The 22923-nt window shown below is 41.6% G+C and overlaps 2 protein-coding genes across 2 annotated transcripts; both read right to left on the minus strand.

Moving 5' to 3' along the window:
- Window positions 1–3241: 3241 nt before the first annotated feature.
- Window positions 3242–11696, minus strand: LOC118117443 (phosphoglucomutase-1). Its single transcript, XM_035169654.1, has 11 exons — window positions 11240–11696; window positions 9454–9616; window positions 8612–8758; window positions 8295–8420; window positions 6655–6845; window positions 6358–6512; window positions 5985–6100; window positions 5748–5883; window positions 5039–5222; window positions 4774–4902; window positions 3242–4051 (listed from the first exon to the last, which is right to left on the minus strand). The coding sequence occupies exons 1-11, from the start codon at window positions 11585–11587 to the stop codon at window positions 3962–3964; spliced, it is 1785 nt and encodes a 594-aa protein (XP_035025545.1). The 5' UTR covers window positions 11588–11696; the 3' UTR covers window positions 3242–3961.
- A 522-nt stretch (window positions 11697–12218) lies between these two features.
- Window positions 12219–17303, minus strand: LOC118117444 (angiopoietin-related protein 3). The gene is made up of 7 exons (XM_035169655.2): window positions 16684–17303; window positions 15956–16066; window positions 15093–15210; window positions 14540–14653; window positions 14361–14456; window positions 13504–13776; window positions 12219–13413 (listed from the first exon to the last, which is right to left on the minus strand). Exons 1-7 carry the CDS (start codon window positions 17206–17208, stop codon window positions 13202–13204), a joined length of 1449 nt encoding a protein of 482 aa, XP_035025546.1. The 5' UTR covers window positions 17209–17303; the 3' UTR covers window positions 12219–13201.
- Window positions 17304–22923: the final 5620 nt, after the last annotated feature.

The raw sequence follows: 22923 nt of genomic DNA on the forward strand, positions 1-22923 counted from the left end.
ACGACATTTAAAGTTGCAATACAGAGCCATCAGCTATACAGCTGTTTCTTATGTTGTGAATGGTACAGACCTGTAGCCCTTTTCTCGTCTCTGCAAAAGATCGAAGCTCATTCTCTATCTTCGTCGTCTCCTGTGATTGGCCACCTGCCCTCCTCTCTGCGATGGCTTTGAGGTGTTTCTGAGACTCTTCTTCTCTTTTAATGGCCTTGCACAGAGCCTGAGTGCAGAAAAAAACAAAAGAAGAATTTAGCCACACACTGTGAGACTGTGACTATGACCCAATTACCAGAAGAGATGCACACCTGACACATAACATAATATGTTTTGTATTCTGATAAACCTACCTCAGTGTTCTTCTGCTGTTCTTCAGAATTTTTGATGCACTCATCCATTAACTGCCGTCGATCATTTTGGCTCTCGAGTTTGTTTTCCAGTTTGACCAGGTTTGCCTTATCTTTACGAATCTGTTGTCGAAAATGTCAGAAGATAACAAGCATGACATAAGTGACATATCACCTGCAACATTGTTTGGAGACTGGATATTTGAAAGTTGTCATTAATTCTCAGTAAGCGACATGCTAACATCACACTCACCTGCTTTATCAGAGCCTTGTTTTCAACGTTTATGGGTATGCCAAAGGGATTGTCCCCATCTACATCAGATAAAACACAAGTTTTCAGCGTCATGGAGGTGTTAAGAGCGATGAGGAAAGAGAGTGGGATTAATATTCCAATAAATAAACACGTATACCTTTAACAGTTTTTTTTCTGTAAGTTGAAAAAAAAGTTTTTTGCTGCCATTGCATAATTTTGGGCTAGTAAAGGGATAGTTCAAAGAAAAATGAAAATTCACTCATTATCCACTCACCACTATGCTGATGGACAGGTGGGTGAACACTTTAGGAGTTTCAAGGGTAAACATTGTTTTAGCCCAGGCGACCTCTTCTTCAGACGTAATAAAACAACAGAAATTACATAACATGCTTCCATACTGCTCGTGTGGTGTCATCCATGTGTCCAAGTGGCGATGCAATCGGACGTAGCCACACGATGGTGTGCCCGAGGGTACGCGATGGTGTTGACGCCGTTTTGAGTCGAATATGAATGTCGAACAGAATGGAGGCATGTTTTTTTCTGTTGTTTTATTACGTCTGAAGAAGAGGGCACAATTGACTTCAATTGTTTTGGACTAGGCTGCAACGCTGTTTACCCCTGAGACTCAAGAAGTGTTTTCTGGACTCAAAAACTTCTCCCACCCCTCCGTCGGCATAATTGTGAGAGGATAATTTGTTTTCATTATGTGTGCTGCCTTAAACTTCAGTTCAATCAAACTATTATATCAAATTAGCGTTTTGCAGTTGGCCTAAGAATTGTGATAACAGTACTTTTGCAAATGAGTAATTAAACTTACCTTGATCCTCAAAGTTCGTCATGTTTTTGAAAAACCTGGATTCCTGTGAAGTCTGAGTCTGCTCAAAAAGTGTCGGATCCATCTTGAAAACAGTTCAAACCTTCTGTCTAAATCCAAGTGCACTTATTCTTTGTTCAGTTTATTAGCGCATGGCAAGCATCAAGGTGCAGATCAGAGATATTACATCAAGGATCAAAGACATCAAAGTAATAAGGGGCTAAAAGTGGCTCTAAAGTGAAATTTAAATTGAGCCCTTTCTTTCCTTTGTTCCTCCATGAATTTCAAAAATTTTGAAATCAGTAGACACTGAAGGGGAACAGCCAGGGTGGTGTTACTGCCAATTGAACAGTAGGGACAAAGCTTCTTATCTCTGGTTACTTTTCATTCCCCCTTTGGCCCCTTCACTCTTCTGAGATGGAAGAAGCACTATTGTTGTTGGATCGTGATGTCTATCTTCGGAATGCCCCTGGTATTCCAGTACCTCCAGGAACGGTGCACCAAACACAGTAGATGGCGATAATGCACCTTGACGTCGGTAGCCAACCACACGCTAATAAACCGAACAAAAAAGAAGAAGAAGCTCAAGCTTTGAGACTCTGCTGTTTGTTTTTCTCTGGGCTCAACTGAGAAAAAGGGCACTTCTCATAATTATTCATAAAAAAAATGTTTAAACAAAAATGTATATATAGTAGAATACCTTTGACTTACTTACCAATTTATTTGAATACACTCACACTATTGTTAATTCTCAACAGTTCCACAGAGACAATGGTCTTCTTTAGTTTATCACAAGAGCAGGCAACAGCAAAGGAAACTATGCCACAATGTGCATGTTTTCTATGCTACTATAGTTTCTATTATAAATAACACACACACACACATAATAACTGGTGACAAGGACTTAGTTTCAGTGTAGGACTGTCTGTATCATTGATAAAGATCTATCAGCATACAACAAACAAGTAGAATGAATAGTTGTTAGATGAGGAGCCTACAATCAAAATGATGCAGTTACTGTTTAAGGCAGGACCCCAAAACATTGTTTTTCATATACTAGTCAATTTTGAGCTTTTGGTCTACTTTACTTCCATGTCTTCTTTCACTCTAATGGAAAGAAAACTTCCAAAAATACACATTTAGATGGTGTTTGTTTTACTACCCTCTGTCTGTTAACATCTGTAGATTTCGCCTTAAATTGCCAAACAAGCCAGTCTTCATATTTAAACATAACATTTCAGGGGAAAATACTGTCTTGTTGTAAGTCATTAACTGGGTAAGTTATATGTGGTGATGTGTTTTAGTAAGTTTTTTTTATCCTATTCACCTGCAGTGGTAATTGGCATTTTTATTAGGGTGGCGATTGTGATGACATTATTGGATACAAATTTGACTGTATTCACCTGTAGGGTCTCCCCTTAAGTACAGCACATTAGCCTGTAGGCCCTAACTTATTACATTAGCTATAGCTCATGCGTGTACATTAGCAAGACACAAGTTAACTACATTTGTCTTTGTCTTTTGGCTGATTATATGTAAACTGGAGGCACTGGTACCTTAGTCTTTTGTTCATCACTATTCAACTCCACACAAGGGCAGAAAAACCACCGCAACTGGGACAGGAGCTGGGAGGTGGGAGGTGCTGCCTATCTGACATGACTGCAGATGACTGTATGCTCACAAGTGCACCTTCACTAGCCTCACGATTCGATTATAATTCAGCAGTCAACGATTCGACATTGCATCTTGATGCATTTCAATGTATCAGATCCACAATTTCCCATATTACTGTACATGGATGCTTTTTCATCAGTTAACACAATCAGTCAGACAAATATGAACTCCCTTTTTATTTAGAAAGTGCTTTAAAAAGTATTATAGACTGTTACTGTTATTGCATGTGTGCTGTAATTAAAAAAAACAAACGTTTCAATTCAAAAATCCGACTACAACAGTTAGTCTATCATACTGGTCAGTGCTTTCCACACTGATTTGACATTCAGTTTATACTTGCGTGCAGCACCTAAGGCTTAAAAAGACAAACTCTGATTATAGCCTTTACTGTATCAACGTGGCCCTGCCTGGCCCCCTCTTGGCAGCGCCAATGCACTGAGGCGTATTACTCCGCTGGTCAACAAGAGACTCCTCTGCACATTTTCTATAAGGGGCAGTTTGGGGATTCAGCATCTTGCCCAAGGACACTTCAGCAGGCAGGTGGGGGAGACAGGGAAGGAACAGCCAACCTTCTGGTTAGAGGACATCAACTACCCCCTCAGCCACAGCCGCCCCCGTCGTGGAAGAAAAAGAGCTTGGGCTCAAGCCCCCTTTGATGTCTATGTGTGCACGTGCCAGCTGTCACACATGAACCAAAAATTAAAAGCGGTTTAATGTTTCACAGAGACAGTCACTGAGTAAAAGTCAAATTAAATTGCAAACTAAAGCATGAGGTGCAGCTACACTTGGAATTTAAGCTCGGTTTGTACAAAAAATCTGGAAAGAAAAACAATAGGGCATCACTCTGTAGCATCACTAGGGAGTAACATGTGGGAGGAATCATGTGATGACCGATGGGCCACTTCGACCTGTCCTGTGATGGAGCTGGGAAATCTTCAGAGCAATTGTTGCCAGGGGCGACAGCATCACCTGTTGCAAACAAGGACGATCATGTTAGAGACCTAAGAAACTGCAGCTGCCATATAGTGTTTCCTCCTGGATTGTTAACTGAAAGAAATATTTCTTTATACCTCTGTCAAGGACGTTATGTTTTCACCCCTCTCCATTTATCTGTTGGTTGGTTTGTTTGTTTGTTTGAAGTACCCAAAAACTACAGAACAGATTACCATCAAACTCAGTGGAAGGATGGGGTATGGGTCAAGAAATAACTCATTAAGTTTGAGTGCGGATACAGATCAGGGGGCGGATCCTTGAATTTCTCCTTTCACTTTCTTTAACATTGTCAGATAGGCCATTTGGCTGCTGGTTGGTTGTCAGCAGGATGATGCAAAAACTGGTGGAGGCGTGGGACATGGGCCGAGGAGGAATCTATCAAATGTTGGTGTGGATCCGAACAAAGGATCTCTTTAATATTAGATGACAATAACATGTTAGCTTTTAGCAAGTTTTGGACATTTTGCCAGTTTCTCAGGGTATAATTCAACGATCTTGATGAAAAAGAACAGGGGACTGATATATATGAGTGGGCAATAACTGATTGAATTTAAGGAAACTATTAAACCTTGTCGATGGTATGCATTATACTGGGTGTCATTCTAGTTCTTTCTGCGACTTAGAGATTTCTAATCGAGAATTTTCAAATGAACCTTTTGTGATTTGTTATTTTGGCTCAAAATGTCCATATTCCTTACCTGAGTGTCTTCAAAGATGTTCTCTTTCTCATAGCTGTCAATGTAGATTCGAACTGTTGCTCCTTCACTACCTGTCCCACTAAGTCTGTAGATGATCCGAGAACCATCAGAGAAGATTATCCGGAGACCCTGCAGTGAAAACAGCCCAGCACAGATCATGTAAAGACAGCAAACTGATGCTCGGATGCTGACAAGAGCCAAAACACCCAGTGACCCCCTGTACACATGACAAGCTTATCACTGTAGCTGAGTGTGTGACATGAACCTGGTTCCTGGAGATGGTGCTGTCTACAGGATCTGTGTACTCGAAGTTGTCCGCTTTTTCCACTTGGTAGATTTTGTCCCCCACAGCAAATCTCTTCCTCAAGAAGGCCTTGTCGGAAATCATGATCTCCAAATCCTCCATCATCTCACAGGCCGCATCTATGTCCACGTTCTCATAGTCATATCTGGAACAAACAATAGCTGATTTTAATAACAAAGGAGGAAGTGCAATATCAATATGTTCTTCATTCTCATCTTTATCTTGATGATCTATTGATTTGAATTGTGATTTTCTTCTGTAACAGAGTGTACATGCTTATGATATTATCCTAAATAAAAACTAAAACCCCAAAATACTGAATAGGTAGATTTTCTTCTACTATGTAAGAGGCCGCAGAATCCCTGATATCATGATTTAAATCTTAATCAAGTGCAAGGTTTAAAAGAATGTACAACGGCATATATTGTCCAGTAGATGTCAGTCATAAACTGTCCGAATTTGAGATGTAGTTCATCCCATCTTTTCTAATATTTCCACCTACATGAGGTACTGTGAAAATAGTTATAATCTGAAATAATTTACAACTGTTTTACAGGTTTTTTCTATTTTGCTGCCCATGATATTTTTTTTTATAAACAGAGATTAGTTAGAAATATGGCCCAAAATGTCAAAGTAGCAGGAAGGAGAGTGTCTCACGTTACCATCTCACCTGGTGAAGTAATTTCTTCCATATTTCAGCCAGTGGTCCTTGACAATATCTTCCACACACTGCCTCCTGGTGGCCAAGATGGACAGCCATGCCAGCACGGCCCAGAGCCCATCCTTCTCCCTAATATGGTCTCCACCTGAAAGTGGATATGAGGACAGCTTCTCTTCCACTCCTATGGTATTTCAGATAAGTTGGAGCATTTTTTAATCTAACAACTTGCTGAAGAAAATACATTACCTGTACCAAAGCTTTCCTCTCCACAGAGAGAGAGTCGGCCTGCATCCATCAGGTTCCCAAAGAACTTCCACCCAGTGGGAGTTTCATATAGCTCTATTTTTGTTGCACTGGCTACTCTGAAAGGAAATACAGCCAAATAGTATTCTAAGAAAGCTCAGAGAACCTTTGGAACACCAGTAGAAGGCAACACCGAAATAACATTACATGAATCATTTATACATGTCCGGGTATATCTTTGTTTTACATGCACTGATTAAATTGTATTTAAATTGTATAATCTTAAAGTATACAAAGTTTGACTTGGCCACAACTGGGAAAAGGAGAGGCTGTTTGGTTTTGACAGTGATAGGTGAAAGCCAGGCCAAGGTTTTACCTGTCTAAGGCTGCACTTGTGGGCATGCTGCGAGCGAAGCCTCTCACCCCTGTATGCTGGAAGTACGGGATGCAGAAGATGTTGTCGGCGATCACAGCCACGGAGTCAGATGGGGAGACGAAAAAGCCGTGTTTACCAAGGATCATGTTACGGTCCTATAACGCAGGCAGACGGTCAGAGGTTAGAGGTCAAGGTCTTCAGGCCCAGGTTCTAGATGTGAATTAGAAATATCATTTTTTTTATCGACTTGATTTTATTAATGGGGGAAAAAAGCAGAAAAAATAAGTATTTGCACACCCCGTCTCCATCAAAAGCTGCACCAAAATCATACTGTCCATCTCTCATGCTCTCAACCAGATCCACAGCGTAGGTGAGGTTAGGGTCGGGGTGTTGACCCCCAAAATCCTCCAGTGGGACACAGTTAATGGCAGAATTGGCCGGGCAGCCCAGCTCCTCACACAGTATCCTCCTCACATATGGTCCTACCACTGGGGAGCAGGCAGAGGTGGAAGAGACAGGATTAAGAGTGGAAGAACTAGAATGTCACTCAGTAGAGTGCATACCTCCGCAAAGGGCCAACAGTTGCTTTAAATTCAAAAAAGCTGGAACAAATTTCACACACTGATAGATATCAGTTCCTTTGTAAAATTTGTAAAACTCCATATCTTGCAATGTTAAAGAAAGTGAAAATAACTTCCTGGATCCACCCCCTGATCTAGATCTGCACTAAAATTCAATGGATTCTTCTCTGATCCATACCACATCCTTCCACCAAGTTTCATGGACATTTATGAAGTTGTTTTTGTGTAAACGTGCTTACAAACAACCAAACCAGCCAACAAACGAATGGACAAGGCTGAAAATATAACTTCCTTGCTGGGGGGTCATCCTGTACTTGGTATTTTAGGAGGCAAAGCAAACAACATATCTATGTTTTGCTAGAAAGACCAGGTTTATAGTGTGGATGTGTGGTACATGGTAAAAATACCCTCACAAAATATTAATATACCATATATATTTTTATTATATGTATAACGTTTTGTGAGGGAGTCTGTTGTTATTGTGATGGTGTGTGTATGCAGTTTGACGGGGTCGTAGGAACTGTTCAACCACTATAGTTTCAGTGTTTGGGGACTCTGGAAATAGCTTTAGTAACCTAATCGTCAGGAGTTGTTCGGAAGTTCCTACAACGCCATGTCACCTCTCCACTGCCAGAACAAAGTCGAGAACCAGACTCTGTATAACAGGATTCAAAAACTACACGTGGTCTTTCCTTGTTTCTCCACCAGTCTGACACACTTTGCTCACTGTCATTATTTACTTTACTGAAACTGAATTCACCCAAAACATCACGCAATAGTCGGATGTTTTGGTGACTGAGTGACCAATCAGATTCTTGTGTACTGACTGGGGGCTTGACTCGTCCTTCACATTTGACCTCATGCAAACAAAGTGAGGAACATGAGCATCATGAACATGTTATTTGCTCTGAAAACATATGACTCGGTTAGAAAGAGACAAAACACCGAGTCAAAATTGTACGAAGAATCTGCATCCACTGGCCTGTGTGCACCTACAATATTGTTAAGAAGTCAGTTGTGTCTTTATTCTATTCAAAGTGGAGAGGATGAGGGGAATAGAGGTTGAGAAGCTGACACGAAGCCAAGGGCTCACTCTGCTTTTAAACTCACAACAGTTACATATATGTTAAATTGTTAATTAATACAGCAATTTAATCCAACTGAATCAAGAATTTTGTATCTTTTATCCTCTCTCCCTTTCTTTCTACATTACCGAGTATATCTCGCAATTCTTCGCAGTTCTACCACTACTACTACTACTATTAACTGGTGCTGCTATCATTAATACCATCTTTCTGTCATTAGTTTACAGTGTAAAGGAGAACATCCCAATGTGATGAGGTGCTCCTCTCTCACCCCCGTGCATGGCATCCAGTCTTATCTTGATGCGGCTCTGTCCAGACAGAAGCTCCTTCAGGGCCGCAAAGTCAAAGATATTCCTCAACAAGTTGGCGTAGGATTCCACCGAGTCCACAATTTCCACTGAACACAAACACAGATGAGGAACAAAAAATGTTTTAGCAGTCACTGATTTTATATCAACAATTAAATAAATAAGTCAGATTTTACATTTGACCTTAGAGTTGTTCTAGTATTTTTTTTACATGCACAATACTAAAACAAAACTTCCATCAACACGATGTGAGGGGTGACAGACGCATGCTGCATTTCACCAGTAAATGGTTTGAACTTGTTCTCCAGATCAAACATCTGTTTCCCGAGGGTGGTCAGATCCAGTCGGAGTCCGGGGCAGATGGCGAACTCCTCGATGGTTCTGCTGAGTTGAAAGATCTTGTTTGTGACGGCCTCCTTAGCTGGACCTAGATAAGGAAGACGAACTTTGGTTTCACATCGATATTCACATGTAGTTTGCTGTCAAAACCACATACCCAGTAACATAGATTGTATATAAAGATGGACGACATGACAGCTCCCAAAACATAAAGCCAAATCGTTTTGAACACCAACTGGTGGCTGGCTGCATCCTGCCTCCCCTATGTTAATGAATGGGACATGGACCATGCTAAAAAGTCAAAATATACATCAAACAAATTTTCTCAAAAATTGTTTCTGTCATTTAAATGTTCAGTGTGAGCATGATTGACAGCTTAGACTGACTCGTGATTGGTTGTGCTCCCGCAGCTCCATCCCACGATTGCTACTGTGCAGGCTCTGGCTCCAAGTGTTTCAAGATGGCGGCATTTGTATCCATCATATTATGGCTTCATTTCTGAATAATCATCTTTGTATACAACATGGTAAGTAATATGGTAATATTCAGTCTCATCTGTGATTTTTAATGCTAGAACTGTGCTGACTGTTGTGAGGTGCTTGAACTTTGTTTCAGATTGATGTCTTCATCCAGTCATAACTTTATTTCTGGGTCCTGTGTCCGCAGGACGTGTCTGAACGAGAGCTTCTACAGTCGTGTTAAACTCCTGACTTCACGGGCTCGTAACACTATTCAACACTTGGCTGATGCTTCTGCATTCACCCTCCTCTCCAGTTACCATACCTCCATTGGCAGTGTTGAACTTAATGCCAAAGTCTCCATCAGGTCCACCGGGGTTATGGCTGGCAGTGAGGATGATGGCGCCAATGGCTTTGTATTTCCTGACCACACAGGAGATGGCTGGGGTGGACATTATCCCATGGTGTCCGATGATCAGATGGCCCACCTGAGAAAAAGTCACACAGGTGTGAGTGAGTCGGCTGGCATGAGTGTGTATCTTTAATATATCTGAGTTGGGGAGGGATGTGAATGTGTCATGCTAGTAGGTGGGATCAGAATTTCACTTATAATGAACAACAGTTGCGGCGCGTCAAGAGCCAGTCCAGTCATGTGTGAGTGTATTTTGAATCCCACTCAGAATACCGTCCATACAAGAAAGCACCAGAAGCTTGAGGCTTATGTAGTTTAAACCTGAGGAGCACAGAGAGCTGGTGCTGACAGGAGAGTTGAAAACAAAACCGGTTTCATATGTTTCTATCTGAAGACAGCGGAGAAGCCAGGAGCTGCAGTTACAGCAGCTACTGAGTTTTATGGCTGAAAGGCAACATTCATTTATTTCTCTGGTCTTTACTGCTTAATATTTTCTCCTCTCAGTCTCCTCCATTGCCCATGTGCACATGCTGATACGCTACAATGGCAGTGCTTGGTAATATTTGCATCTTAGTTTAGTGGGTTAGCATGCTTACGTTTGCTGACAACCAAACGAAAAAGGTGCAGGTGAGGTTGACGGGATGCAGATTTTCAGTGTAGTCAAATAAAATGGTGAACAAATAAAAAAATGACATGTTGATGGTACCAGATGAAAAGGGAAAGTTGTATCAATTCATCCTGAAGCGCAGGAATGTATGTGCAAAATCTTTATGGACGTCCATCTGATAGTTGCTGAGAAGTTTCAGTCCAGACAAAAGTGGTGGGCTGACCAACTGACTGACATCGCTATCTCGATAAAGATACTTCAACGTACATTATACAAGTGGCTTTAGTATACTTTTTACTAAAGCACCAAAGCTTATGTAATCATTTTTTTCCATGATAGCATGTAAGTTTGCTGTTGATGTGCAAAGGCCTATAACCTCGGGGACAGTAAATTCAAATAAAGGTCCACTTACTGTTTTTCTCAAAAGCTTTGATTGGCTTCACATCAGCAGATAGAGTTTGCTCTGTTGCTGATGCACCTGGGAAAATGATAAAAGTGTCTAATCTCCAGCTTTTATGGTTTAATTTATATCACATTTTAGACTTATACTTTAGGAAGACTACGTAATATGGTTGAGAAGATGTGGAGTAAGTGGACCTTGAGTTAGGATCCCTTTCACTCAAAGCAAATATAAAACGACAAAGAGGTACTTTGAATTCATTTTAGTGAGTCCAATGAATTAGTCGAAACTATAAACAATATTTTACTTTTCATTTATTCATTCAAATGTATTTAATTATGATTTTGTATAATAATGAAATAAACACAAAAAAACTAACATTAAGTTTGGTTGTATTGGTTGTTTTTTTATTGTTTTGTACAGTTGGATTAGTATTTGTTCGAAGATACATAACTTTTAACTGATAGAACTCAACTGCATGTGAACACCAATAACATGAAGCTGGTAGAGCCAATGAAAAGCGACCAGGTGATGAGGTCAGGTGACACTGACACACATGAGCTGATCGACACACAGTGACACATCTACCCTGTGCGCACTCCCTCTACTGTGCACACACCTACCAGCATGCACACACACACACACACACAAACAAACAAGGCAAGTAAGCCCACACACATGGTGACACTGACCCCGTTGGCAGCTGCCATCTGCACAATGACCTCGATTGCTGTTCGATTAAAGAAGCGTCCGTCTCCCCCGACCACGACTGTGGAGCCCTGGCGGTCACGCAGGTCAATGGAGGAGAAGATACTCTGGATGAAGTTGTGCAGATAGTTCCTCCTGGACTGAAATACAACGACTCTTCTCCTAAGGCCGCTGGTCCCGGGCCTCTGGTCAGGGTAGGGGGCCGTGGGGACGGTCAACACTTGCAGAGGAATGTTGTCCATTGTTTTTAAAAATGAAGATCCAACCTTATGCTGTGGCGCGAAGAGCAGGGGAACCTCTTGTTTGGAGGGAAATCCCCTGTCAGTCGACATGGGGGGAACAGCACACAGGGGCAGAGTAGGAGGGTAAAAGCCTGACTCCTCCTATTATTTCACAGAAGCACAGGGTTACTGTGGTGCTTTCTGCAGCCCAAAATAACCTTTCAGACTAATGCATGTGCAGAGGCAGTAACTGAAGACGCTCCTTCACACATGTGCAGGAGGATCACTGTCAAGGCTGCAGGCCGAGGCACAAAGTTGTGTGTGTGTGTGTGTGTGTGTGTGTGTGTGTGTGTGTGTGTGTGTGTGTGTGTGTGTGTGTGTGTGTGTGTGTGTGTGTGTGTGTGTGTGTGTGTGTGTGTGTGTGTGTGTGTGTTTGGGTGTGTCTGACTGGAAGCTACTGAACTGTTATGGGAGCAATTTGTCCATCTGTTAAGGGCTGCAGCTGTGCATGGAGAAATGAAATGCAAAAAGAAGGATGACATCTCTCATCAAAGATGCACTTGCCAAATTTGCTATGGACAGTGTTGGTCTGGTATTCACCATTGACCCTTTTCTCTAAGCTGAGTGTGAAGGCAGAGAGTGAGACCAGTGATTAGAGAGTCATTGGAAGCACATACAGACACCTATATGTGGTTTTTGGCAACATCATTTAGCAAATCTAACTATCTGCATGAGACGGAACAACACTGCTCTCTAGAGTTTATTCAGGGCATCTTGCAACACAGTACAAAAGAGAGCCGACCTCTCAGTGCAACATACAGAAGGTTTTAGTGTGTAGCAATAACATGAACATGCTCGGGTCATTCCTTTACAACAGTCTTTCTACAGGTCAAATCCTGCTGACAGAGAAGGACCATCCTGTGGCAGATCTGCAGGCAATTAGCAACCCACAGTATATCAGTCTTGGACAGTGTTTGTCGGATCAAAGGCAACATTTGCATGATATATTAGGAATATCTGCACCCAAATTAATGTTAGCATTATAGAAAGTCAACATCATGTATTTTTTTATAAGTTAAATAAAAATATAGCAAATGTATCAAAAATAGAGTAAAATGTAAAGTAATGATGAGTGATATTTAAAGCAGTGGTTTCCAAGATTCATTGATTATCGACCCCTCAAAATCAAGCAATGTCTATGTGGGACCCCAACTCTCACTTGCAAGGACGAAGGGGGTAAATCTGTGCAGTGTTTCCCATACAAAGAGTCAATGAAAGAAACAATCTGATCTTTCAGTGTTAATTCCCTTCCGGAACCACTGCAGTACACTGTGAGTCAATGTGACCCAATATACACCTGCTCATATATGGCTTTGTGTTCTAGTTCCTTCTCCATACCCTTTAACGTCTGAGATACTGTGAGTGAAGATGTATTTATTCTTAACAATAAGCTAAATGTGATTAATTGTATTTTAGATATCCCATTACATTTTGATTTACTACGATTTTCTACAGACTAAGTGCACAGTGTCACTCAGATTTGTAAAACTCGTCATATGTGACTGATATTAATCTTTTAGGACTCGACACTTAGAGGAAAGCAGTTTTCTCTCTGCCCTTAGCCTTTAAAAACCACGGCTGCCCCGCTAGAAGCACTGCCAAGTCTGTCCTGCAGAGGCCACTGCTGGATGCTGGTTTGTTTTGAGTGTTATGTTTGGTGCTGGATCAGAGAGAGATGTCTGACTCAGAGGCAGATGAGGTGGAGGAAGGTGGAGCTCCTCGGTGCAATGAAATCTCTGTGAGCTTGAAGGAGTATGAAGCTTTTCGACCAGACTTCCACTGAATCCCCCTCCTACGCTCTGAACGCCCCTTTGGTCTCACAGGAAAATATCTGCCATTCAGGTTGGTGTCTCCACAGGCGTTGAACCACCATCCACCTGGAAGAAATGACACGTTGTACAACCAATAATGCATGACAAGTACTCATTTACCCATTGATTTGCAGAACAATTAAACTTCTGCTGTACCCGTGTAGTTGTGGGCGCAGTTGAAGTCCTGGTGGTTGTCATTGTCCCTGTCCTTGGTGGAGAACATCATGCCGGTGTGGTTGCCCATGGGGTCTGGCAATTCTCCAGACAGGTGCGTGAGGTGAATGGCGTAGTTGCTCTCTGGACCATCGATGTTAAATCTGTATTCCATGAAGTGTTTGCTCTGTTTCCAGTCCTCCAGCTGGATGTGAAGGACGGAGGCGCCCTGAGCGGCGAGAGCATGGAACTTCTTGAGACCCAGCCAAAACTCTCCTGTGAGAGCGACAGAAAGAGAGAGGGGGTGGGGGGCAGCTCAGAGCTGGTTTCAAAAATACAGACATGATACACACAAACTTACATGCACAGGGACACACACAGTTCTTTTAACTAGAATGGTACTAGTAGCGTGCATCCCTTCACCAAGGCCCAACAGTCCCCTTATGAAACCCCATTTAAATTCTCCAGATCCACATTTTTATTTGGATCTGCACCAGATTTCACACACTCATAAATATCACTCAACTAAATAGATCCATTAATGATTCCCTGAGAAATCAATGAAAAACGCCCTCATACAGAAAGAAATTGAAAAATGATTCCTGGATCTGCCCCCTGCTCCAGACCAAAATTCCATGCGTTCTTCCATGACCCTTACTGCATCCTTCCACCAAGTTTCATGAAAATCTGTCCTGTAATCTTTGAGTAATCCTGCTAACTAACACACTGACAAACGCAGATGAAAACACAACCTCCTTGGCGGAGGTAATTACAGGGGTCATAAAGTGACAAATCTCACAATCATGAAACAGAATTAGCTCAGCGTTGGAACATGTGATGTTAAGTTGTGTGTCTCTTACCTTGAAAATCCCCAAACCCGTTTTCATACTTCTCCCAGGTTTGGTCAAAATTCACAGAACCATCCCTCCTTCGCTGGATGACTGTTACTCCATAATCTAAATGAAAAAATAAATGGTGCCGCATGATATAAACGGAGAGTTCTGTAGAAAAGTGTCATTTGGAATGAAACTTGGATTACCTCTGCTCATGTCACAAAAGGCCATGAAAGGCTCCGATCCGTTGGGTCTGATGGCGTAGACGCCACTGACTCGCTCCCCTCTGTTGAACAGCTCGCTGCAGTCTGATGACAGATCTAAATAAAAATGAGCGCACAGGAAATGTCAAACTTAAAAGTGTCCTGAATATTATTTATAATTTATCATACTACATAATATATCATTTAACTGCAAACTGGTGATCTGGTGCAGATACTGTGAACAGGGGGTGAACAGTTCTCGTCAGCAGCAGCGTCTGTGCTAAATGTGTGAAGGATAATTGATAGCTCAGTAAGTACTGAGGCTGCGGCTGCAGCAGGCAGCTCCCTGCTGTGACTCTATGAAACTGGATAAATGTGAAGCATAAAATTGCAGGAAATTGACAGGACGCATTTTTATATCATGGGCATTGACACAGAAGGATTTATTACTTAAATTAAAGTCCTTACAGAATACTAGATACTGAATGCTGTGTAAAAAGAAACGAAGTCCGAACATCACTTTCAACATTTCTTCATCTTTTATTATGCATCTTACGCATTTCTGTGTTGCCTGTAGAGTTTGAGTTCAGAAAAGGGCTGAGTGTCGGAGCTTCAGCGTTGAAGGTCTCAGGCGTCCTCTCAATGGTCTCTTGGGCTAATCTGTTGACTGTTAGCTGGAAATAAAAATGTCGGACAAACCCTTTAGTCTGCAGATATAATCCTCGTGACAGATCAGAAAAGAAACTGTGGATTAAATAGCAATTCCAAAGAAACCCTGCTGTGGGTTGTTATTCAGCAAAAGTAGAAATTCTCCAGTTTTTTTATCTACTTTGTTGATCAGAATTTTCAGCTCTAAAGACTTGAACATATTAAAGTTTCTTACGTTGATGATGACAGCTCATAATTCAAATATTGTGTGTTAATAATCTGTTCTTTGTCACTTCTCCTTTGAAATGGTTAGGGTTATTATATTTACTATGATTAAATATATATATATATATATATATGATGTTAGCCTGATACATTACATGATGCCTGAGTTACTCGATTAGTTGTGTTGGAGAAGTTTTTCCCTTTAATGTTACAATGCGATAAAACTTTATTAATCCCAAAGGCAATTTGGTTGATGGCAAGTAAAAGAAGACAAAAACAAGTCATGCACTGACAAACATCCACAAAAACAATAAAAGTACAATTTCTTTAAAAATACCAAAGGTGATAAAAAACAAATTAATAAAGGCATTAGAGTAATAAGCATTTAATAGTACACAATATTTCTTTGTATACTGGAAGACATCAGTGTGGTGTAACTATTTTATTTTCTTCTTTTACAATATTACAAGGGAAGGCTGGATCTGGATGAGAACACTTGAAAAGACAGTCCTCCTGCATACTTTTCATTCAGTCCCTAATGTCTACCTTTTCCTCGAGGTTCTTGATCTTGCCTCTCTGGTAGTTGATCTGGTCGCTCTGATCCCTCACAGCGTTCAGCAGCTCAGTGATGCTCGTCTCCTGATTGTGGATCACAGCCTGCTCATTGAAAAAAAAGGGTATAGATGGATCTGTTAAACAATGGTGTTATTTAATTGTTAATATTATACATATTACATTGAGCCAGTATTATGGACATAAATGAGGAAAACAATGCAAAACAAAGTATATATAATACACTATAATACAAAAATACACTATATTTCTTATTGAGTCTTTTTTTTCTCTGTATCTATGTTTGTGAAGCACTTTGTAAACTTGTTTTTGAAAAGTGCTACATAAATAAAGTTGTATTATGTATTTTTATATGAAACATGATTGCTGGTTTAAAAAATCTTCATTGATGGGTTTAACATGGTCTTAAAAAGTCACCTTGCAGGCCCGTTTATGGCCTTGTTTATGGTGTCTTTGTGTGTGTGTGTGTGTGTGTGTGTGTGTGTGTGTGTGTGTGTGTGTGTGTGTGTGTGTGTGTGTGTGAAGGTCTAAGTCACTTCAGCCTTAGAAGTGAAGTTACACTCAAAATAATGTGATTGAGGGTTAGGGTTATTTTTTTTAACCTTGTTAAAAGCTTGTCTCCATCTTGCTGGTGTCCAGTGTTGTAAATGATTCCACTTTAGCAAAAAGACAAGGGCATGTTTCCACAACAGGTCACTCACCCTGAGGCTATTGATCTCTACCACTTGCTCGGTGGTCACCAGGCCTTGCGACAGACTGCTCAGCTTCATCTCCAGGCCCTCCACTTTGTTCTGCAGTCGACTCTTCTCCTGCAGGATGTTGTCCACCTTGGAGTTGATCTCAAAAGACAGGCCTTTAATCTCCTCGTTGTTGGCCTTCAGCACCACAGCGGTCTTCTTCAGCTCCTCGCCGTCCTCCTTGATTTCGCTGGCGAGCACCGACAGCTGGTAGAAGGAGTGGTCGAAGATGTTGAGCTTCTGGAAGATGTCGTTTATCTGTCCCTTCGTCCTCTGCACGAACTCCCGCAGGCTCTGGCCCAGCTGGAGGAGGCCGCTCGCCAGGAGACGCACATCGTCCAGGGCAGCGAAGGGGGAGCGGGTCTCAGCCGAGGCCCGGGTCTCAGCCGAGGCCCGGGCCTCGACGACGGTAGGGTCCCCTTTGCCGCAGAGGGCAGGGAGACAGGCAGCAGACAGGACAAGCACTACTGGAATTATCATTATTCTCATGTTGGTGTTGTTGATGCTTCACCAGCAGTGTGTCGATGATATCAGGGGAACGTCTGGCAGCCGTCTCCCTCTGTGACTGGACGAAGAGCCAATGGGTGCACATCTCAGGTTTTATACGCACACTATCTGCTATCAGGTTAATGATTAAACTCGTCTGATCAATATCTGTACGCAGGAGGTAGATTCCTCCTGCTGATTGGTCAATTCAAATGTTTACAATGGACTTCTCCTGCATTTAAAATGTTCAACGCAATTAATAATGCATAGAATTTAGCTCCATCCAATCTGAAATTGTTGCAGCCACTAGGTTGAATTCACTGAGAGAGGACTAATTCACCTTTTTGCATAATACTTACCCGGCGCCAATGTTATCCCACTGTGAAAATTATGCATTTTCAGTTTCATTTATTCCATCTAAGCAATTCTTTTTTCCCCCTCTCTCTCCGAGCCATGACGGTATGACTCTGTGTTTTCACCAGATGACCTCTTGTTACCTGCACTGAGGCCATGGCTGCTCAGTGTGACTGTTGTGTGGCTGGTTAATTTTTAAAGTGACCCAGTTTACGTATAGAATCGATAGAAATATGACTTGCTCCATTTGTTTTGATCCAGTGGTGAGTAAGTATAGATGGTATGCAAGTGTATATGTGCGTAATGTAATGAGCTGTGGATTGTTTCTGCTGAGACAAAAATGCCACATGTTGCCTCTATGGCTACATGAGATTTAATCCGCATCCATTCTAACATGCCTGAGAAACCATACAATGGGCATGGGTGTGCCATGTGGGCCACTGGACACAGTAATTGTTGTCTCCTACACAAGTAAGCAGCTGCATCATTATAAAATGCAGAATTTAACTGTACAACAGCTGTTAGCAAAGACAACAGGAGCAGCAATGCTTGTAATTGTGGTACACTAGTAACCAAGTCATGTGATTGGAGCCTGATGAATCAGTGAAGGCTACGTCGTGACCAAAAAGACCCAATAAGCACGTGGTTGTGATTGTCTGACATTGTTTCAATACAACGCGGTTTCTTCCCCGTCCAGACTAAAACGCAGCGGTAGAGTTTTCAAACTAAAACAGGGCCAGGAGCGTTTCCAAACTTTTAGCACCTGTAAAACTCCAGAGTAGTCGTATCCGTAGCAGAGGTGCTGCTTTTTCAAACACATATAAAAGGAACAACTGCTTTAATGCTCTCCTTTGACAATGGAATAACTGTCCTCACTGTGTCTGTGTGGGTTTTGTCCTGGTACTCCTGCTTCCTCCCACAGTCCAAAGACATGCAGATTGGAGCTAGATTCGTTAGAGTCTGTAAATTGACCGTAGGACGTATCCCGCGTTTGGCTTGGATTGGCTCCAGCTCCCCCTCACCCTTAAAAAGTAAACAGTGTAGATAATGAATGGATGGAGTGAAACATTCCAGTTAGTGATCTGCAAAAATGGTTTACCTGCATTTCTGCAGCAGCAGCTCTTACTCTCCACACAATGCAAGAAACAAAACTCATATTTGTGGAACATACTCCCTGCTGTTTTCATTAGGAGTGAGAATATAACCTACTATCAGCATCCTGGTGGGTGGTGACCCTAGATCTCCTCTGTTAAATGTTAACTACACATATGAGAGCAGGAGTGTATGAGCCCCACAATGTGTGCTCAGTAAACAAAGTCCACAACCCTGACTTCAGCCAGGGGGGCCCTGTTTTCTGAGGGGGAAAATTAATTGGCGCACATGTACCACTAATGGAGCAACAGCAACTTCAAACTTACAGTGTGTAGGGGTCATGGAGAATGCAAGTGTGTTCGAGTGTGACAAACAATGACGGGGGAGCAGGCCAGTGACTGTTATACTTGACATGTATGAGATGAAATATTGATCTCATGAATATATATTAACATATTCATTATTGTGGATTTGGCTTCATTTGATGACTGTAAATACACAACCCGATGCAAACGCAAGAGCTACTGGATGAGAAACTGGTTCTATGTCGTCTCAAACCACTGGTGATGGAGATCACTGTCTCCGCCTGTGACCTTTTTCTTGATTAGCTCTGTCAATGCCATCCAGTCTCTTCTGTTCAGAGAGGGGGTCAGTGTCCTTCGTGTGGTCAATGCCCTATTTTTTATGGCTTATCTCATCAAGTAGCAACAGTGAGTCTGCCTTCAAAGAGCAGTGGGTTTGTCCCATGTGCTGCAGGATGGTGCAGGCCTGTACTGTCTCAGCTTTTATGGTCACTGCCACGTGCAGAATTCTCCAAACGAGAGCAAATATGGTGATCTGCTGCTCTGAGTGACTTTCTGGACTGGAATATTATTTCCTGTTTTATTTTGAAAACAATTTTCCTTGGGTGTCTATTGTTGATTTAATTTCCTGTCCTAGTTGATATTACTGGCCCCGCCCCAATTAGTCGCTATACCAACTGTGTGTAACCGTGTTCCCCCTCACTTGTGTTGCTTTGTGTTACCTTGCCTCACCCCCTGCACCAGTTTTGTTCCTGTTGTGTTTTCCTTGTTCCTTGTGTAGCCTCTGGAGTCTAAAGATGTCTGCGTTGGGATATATTTGATGGAAAGGGCCGGACCATGAATGTCTTTGTTGGCGGTCTCCATTCATTCTGACAAACCAAGCGAAAAACGAATCTACCGGTAAATTTTCCATATGTTGACCCCCAAAACAAATTACACATCAGAAGTCAATTAGCATATTATACTATCACCTTCAACTAACAAATAAACATAAACATACAGTGACAGAGAAGCTGACATACAAAAACTCTTATAATGAGGGGTTCAAAGTAGACGTAGGGGTACAAGACTTTACCAAAGGTTCAACATGATAAATTCCATTTAAACACTATGTACGAATATTTTAGTAATTATAACAATACATTTTTTTTATGTAAATGCACATTTGATTCTGTGGCACATAATACTGCTGCATAATTGGCTTTGTTACACTTGTGTGTGTCTGTTTTTCTTTTGCCTCATCTGGATGTATGACGGTCAATTTATTATATATGCAGCGTGACTCTAGAGAGGAAGATCCATGTACTTACATTAGTATTACCATAGGGATAGTCTTGAAAACGGGGTTAACACATCTATTACATAACATGTATGGTTACACATGTTTGAAAAATGTATGCTGGAATACTCTCAATGGTTATTTGTGGCTTCTTATAACTGGTTAATATGACACAGATACAGTTCTTATTCAATGACCTCAAATGAAACCCAAGCTTGAATAAGGGCTTATGCATCTTTAATTCTAAATAACGTCAGTTGCCAGGGGCTTTGGCCTTGATCTTGACTCATAGGTCATTGATACATAACGACCCGGTTTCTGTCGGCCAATGCAGCCGCAGCACAACCTGTAACTCCCCTGACCACAAGCCACAGTTACATAACGTCAAACAACGTCAAATGGGGAGGATGTAGGCCATGACAAACCCCTTGGGGACTAAACTACTTTAAACTTTTCCATTTGTTGTTGGTCTCTTCAGTTACATTATTATTGTAAAAAATGGAAATTGACTAATTAGAATTAAACTATTAAGTTATTATAAAGGCTTATTTTATCCATTAACACAGCTTCACAAACATGATTTTTCTAAATAGAGGACCTGCCGCTTAGTGATATTTAACTTACCTCCAGCTATACTTTCCACTAGAAGGCAGTTTCCACAAGTAATAACTACATTAAAATGAACACCCTGCAGCTTGCAATCCGCCTCTTCCTTCATGCATTTCACTGTGTGGGCCCAAAACGTCTATTTGTACAAGTTAATAATTAACAACACATTCTTCAACTAATATTATAAATAAAAAAGTGAATTTGTAGCCCACATTCTCCTCAAATATGATGCAACTCTAAATCTTTCTATGAAATTGCCTTTGAGAACATTTTTTTTGCTGTGCCGCATGTGGTCAGTCCGTCAGCAGTCGTTTGGTCCAATAAAGGCTGGGGTTTTTTCTCTCTCTCCCTCGAGTCAAACCACAATCCCTCTCGGAGTCGGTTGTCTGCTTGGGTAATGGAAAAGGAGTATTTCTTTCTAATTCTTGCTAATTCCTTTTCCATCCCCGGCGGGGCACAACATGGTGGTTGCAACCCCATGAGCAGCTCTCTCGCCTCATCATGTCATGGACTTTTCATAAACATTGCCCGGGTAATTTTGCTTTCAAGTTGGGTGCTGCCAGTTGGAGGCTGGGTCCATACAGTACAGTGGGAAATGCAATTTCTCATGGCCTGAGGAGGCGAACTGAGTCACTTGCACCCCTACGCAAATATAGGCACAGAAAAAAGAAATGGCGAGAAGAGAGAAAGAGGGATGAACACAGACTATAGGAAGAGAAGAAAGAGCATATAGCCATGGTAGCATCTCTGTCATACTAACACTAGAGCTATCATGCTAACATACTGTTAGTGAATGCAATGTTTATCAAGTTTATCATATTAGGGTATTTGCATGCTAACATTTGCTAATCATTACTAAACACAAAATACAAGGGCCATACATCAAAGTATTGAATATAATATGAAAAAAGGAAGCCATCCTCAGGGGAACATGCGTATCTGTACCAGTATCCTTACCTATTTAATCATTGCAACAAATGTCAAACAACAAATGGTGATACTAGAGGAAAGATTCGGAATCACCAACACTATAACAATTAAACCCCAGGAGAACATGAATGTCGTTTTATACCAATCCATCAAGAACATGTTGATGTATTGAGAAGTTATAGGTTATGTCAGTGGACTACACAAAAAGTAATAAAAAGTAAGACTGCCAAAGCCATTTTGATTCATCCTATGGGCACCTAGAATTTATGTTCCATAGTTTTCAGGCCACCAATTAGTTTATGAGACTTCATAATAAAAAAGAAAAACCCATGACGGTGCAAGTGGAAAAGTCAGGGCACTGCTAAAGTTTTCCAAAAAAGATTCATCCTCTGGAAACCATGGATATCTGTATACAAGTTAAATGTTAGAATTTGGCACTGGATAAACTCAAAACTGAACAGTGCTAGAGGAAAAATTGGAAAATCGATCCTTATCATCTGGGGACCATGAATGTCCACATCCATCTGATAGTTGTTGAGATATGTTAGCCTGCACCAAAGTGGTGGACAGACCAACAATTCCATCCCTGCAGCCAACTTTGAATGTTTCCCAACATATTAAGTGTTACCGGGAATCAAACAAGCAATCAAACACAACAGTTGACTCTGACTGCCCTTTTAAAGAGCAGATGGTATGTCTTTCCTGGCATGATGGTGATGCCTCAGAGGAAGATGCTGGTAATGGGCTGAAAACGGATCCATGAAGAATGAGAGACATGTACCCTCATGAGCGGGACCAAGCCCTCTGCTCTCTCCTCCCGTTCAGTTGATTATAGAGGACAGAGACCACATAGCACTGGACAGGGTTACACTCTGCAACAGGGAGGTCTGTGAGGCACTGCATAGTCACTGGTGTTATCCGAGATGATTATGGACGGTACACAGTAAGGTGACTCTGGTACTCTCTTGCTTCATACCATATGCTCCATACTTTGACAGGCTGTCACCAGGGTTCCAGAAGAGTTGCCGTCATTCACAGCCGGCTGCGCCTCTTAACTCCAATTGGCTGCTGTCTGGAGGAGTGGGCGTGGTTTCTCTTGTCTAGCCCCCCAGTTGTCAGTCTTGGTTGGACAGTGGGTACTGAAGAAAGGCA

The sequence above is a fragment of the Hippoglossus stenolepis genome, chromosome 11 (assembly GCF_022539355.2).
Source record: "Hippoglossus stenolepis isolate QCI-W04-F060 chromosome 11, HSTE1.2, whole genome shotgun sequence".
NCBI classification, from domain to species: Eukaryota; Metazoa; Chordata; class Actinopteri; order Pleuronectiformes; family Pleuronectidae; genus Hippoglossus; species Hippoglossus stenolepis.

Bases quoted from the DNA above. Each gene is read 5' to 3' on its own strand.
- LOC118117444 (XM_035169655.2), bottom strand. From the start codon at position 17,208: ATGAGAATAATGATAATTCCAGTAGTGCTTGTCCTGTCTGCTGCCTGT. The intron at 16,067-16,683 runs GTGAGTGACCTG...TTCAATGAGCAG, and splicing joins TAGAGATCAATAGCCTCAGG to GCTGTGATCCACAATCAGGA. The intron at 14,654-15,092 runs GTAAGATGCATA...ATTTTTATTTAG, and splicing joins TACAGGCAACACAGAAATGC to ATCTGTCATCAGACTGCAGC.
- LOC118117443 (XM_035169654.1), bottom strand. From the start codon at position 11,587: ATGTCGACTGACAGGGGATTTCCCTCCAAACAAGAGGTTCCCCTGCTC. The intron at 6,846-8,294 runs GTGAGAGAGGAG...CCTGCTCCCCAG, and splicing joins ACTGGATGCCATGCACGGGG to TGGTAGGACCATATGTGAGG. The intron at 6,513-6,654 runs GTGTGCAAATAC...CCTGCGTTATAG, and splicing joins CAGCTTTTGATGGAGACGGG to GACCGTAACATGATCCTTGG.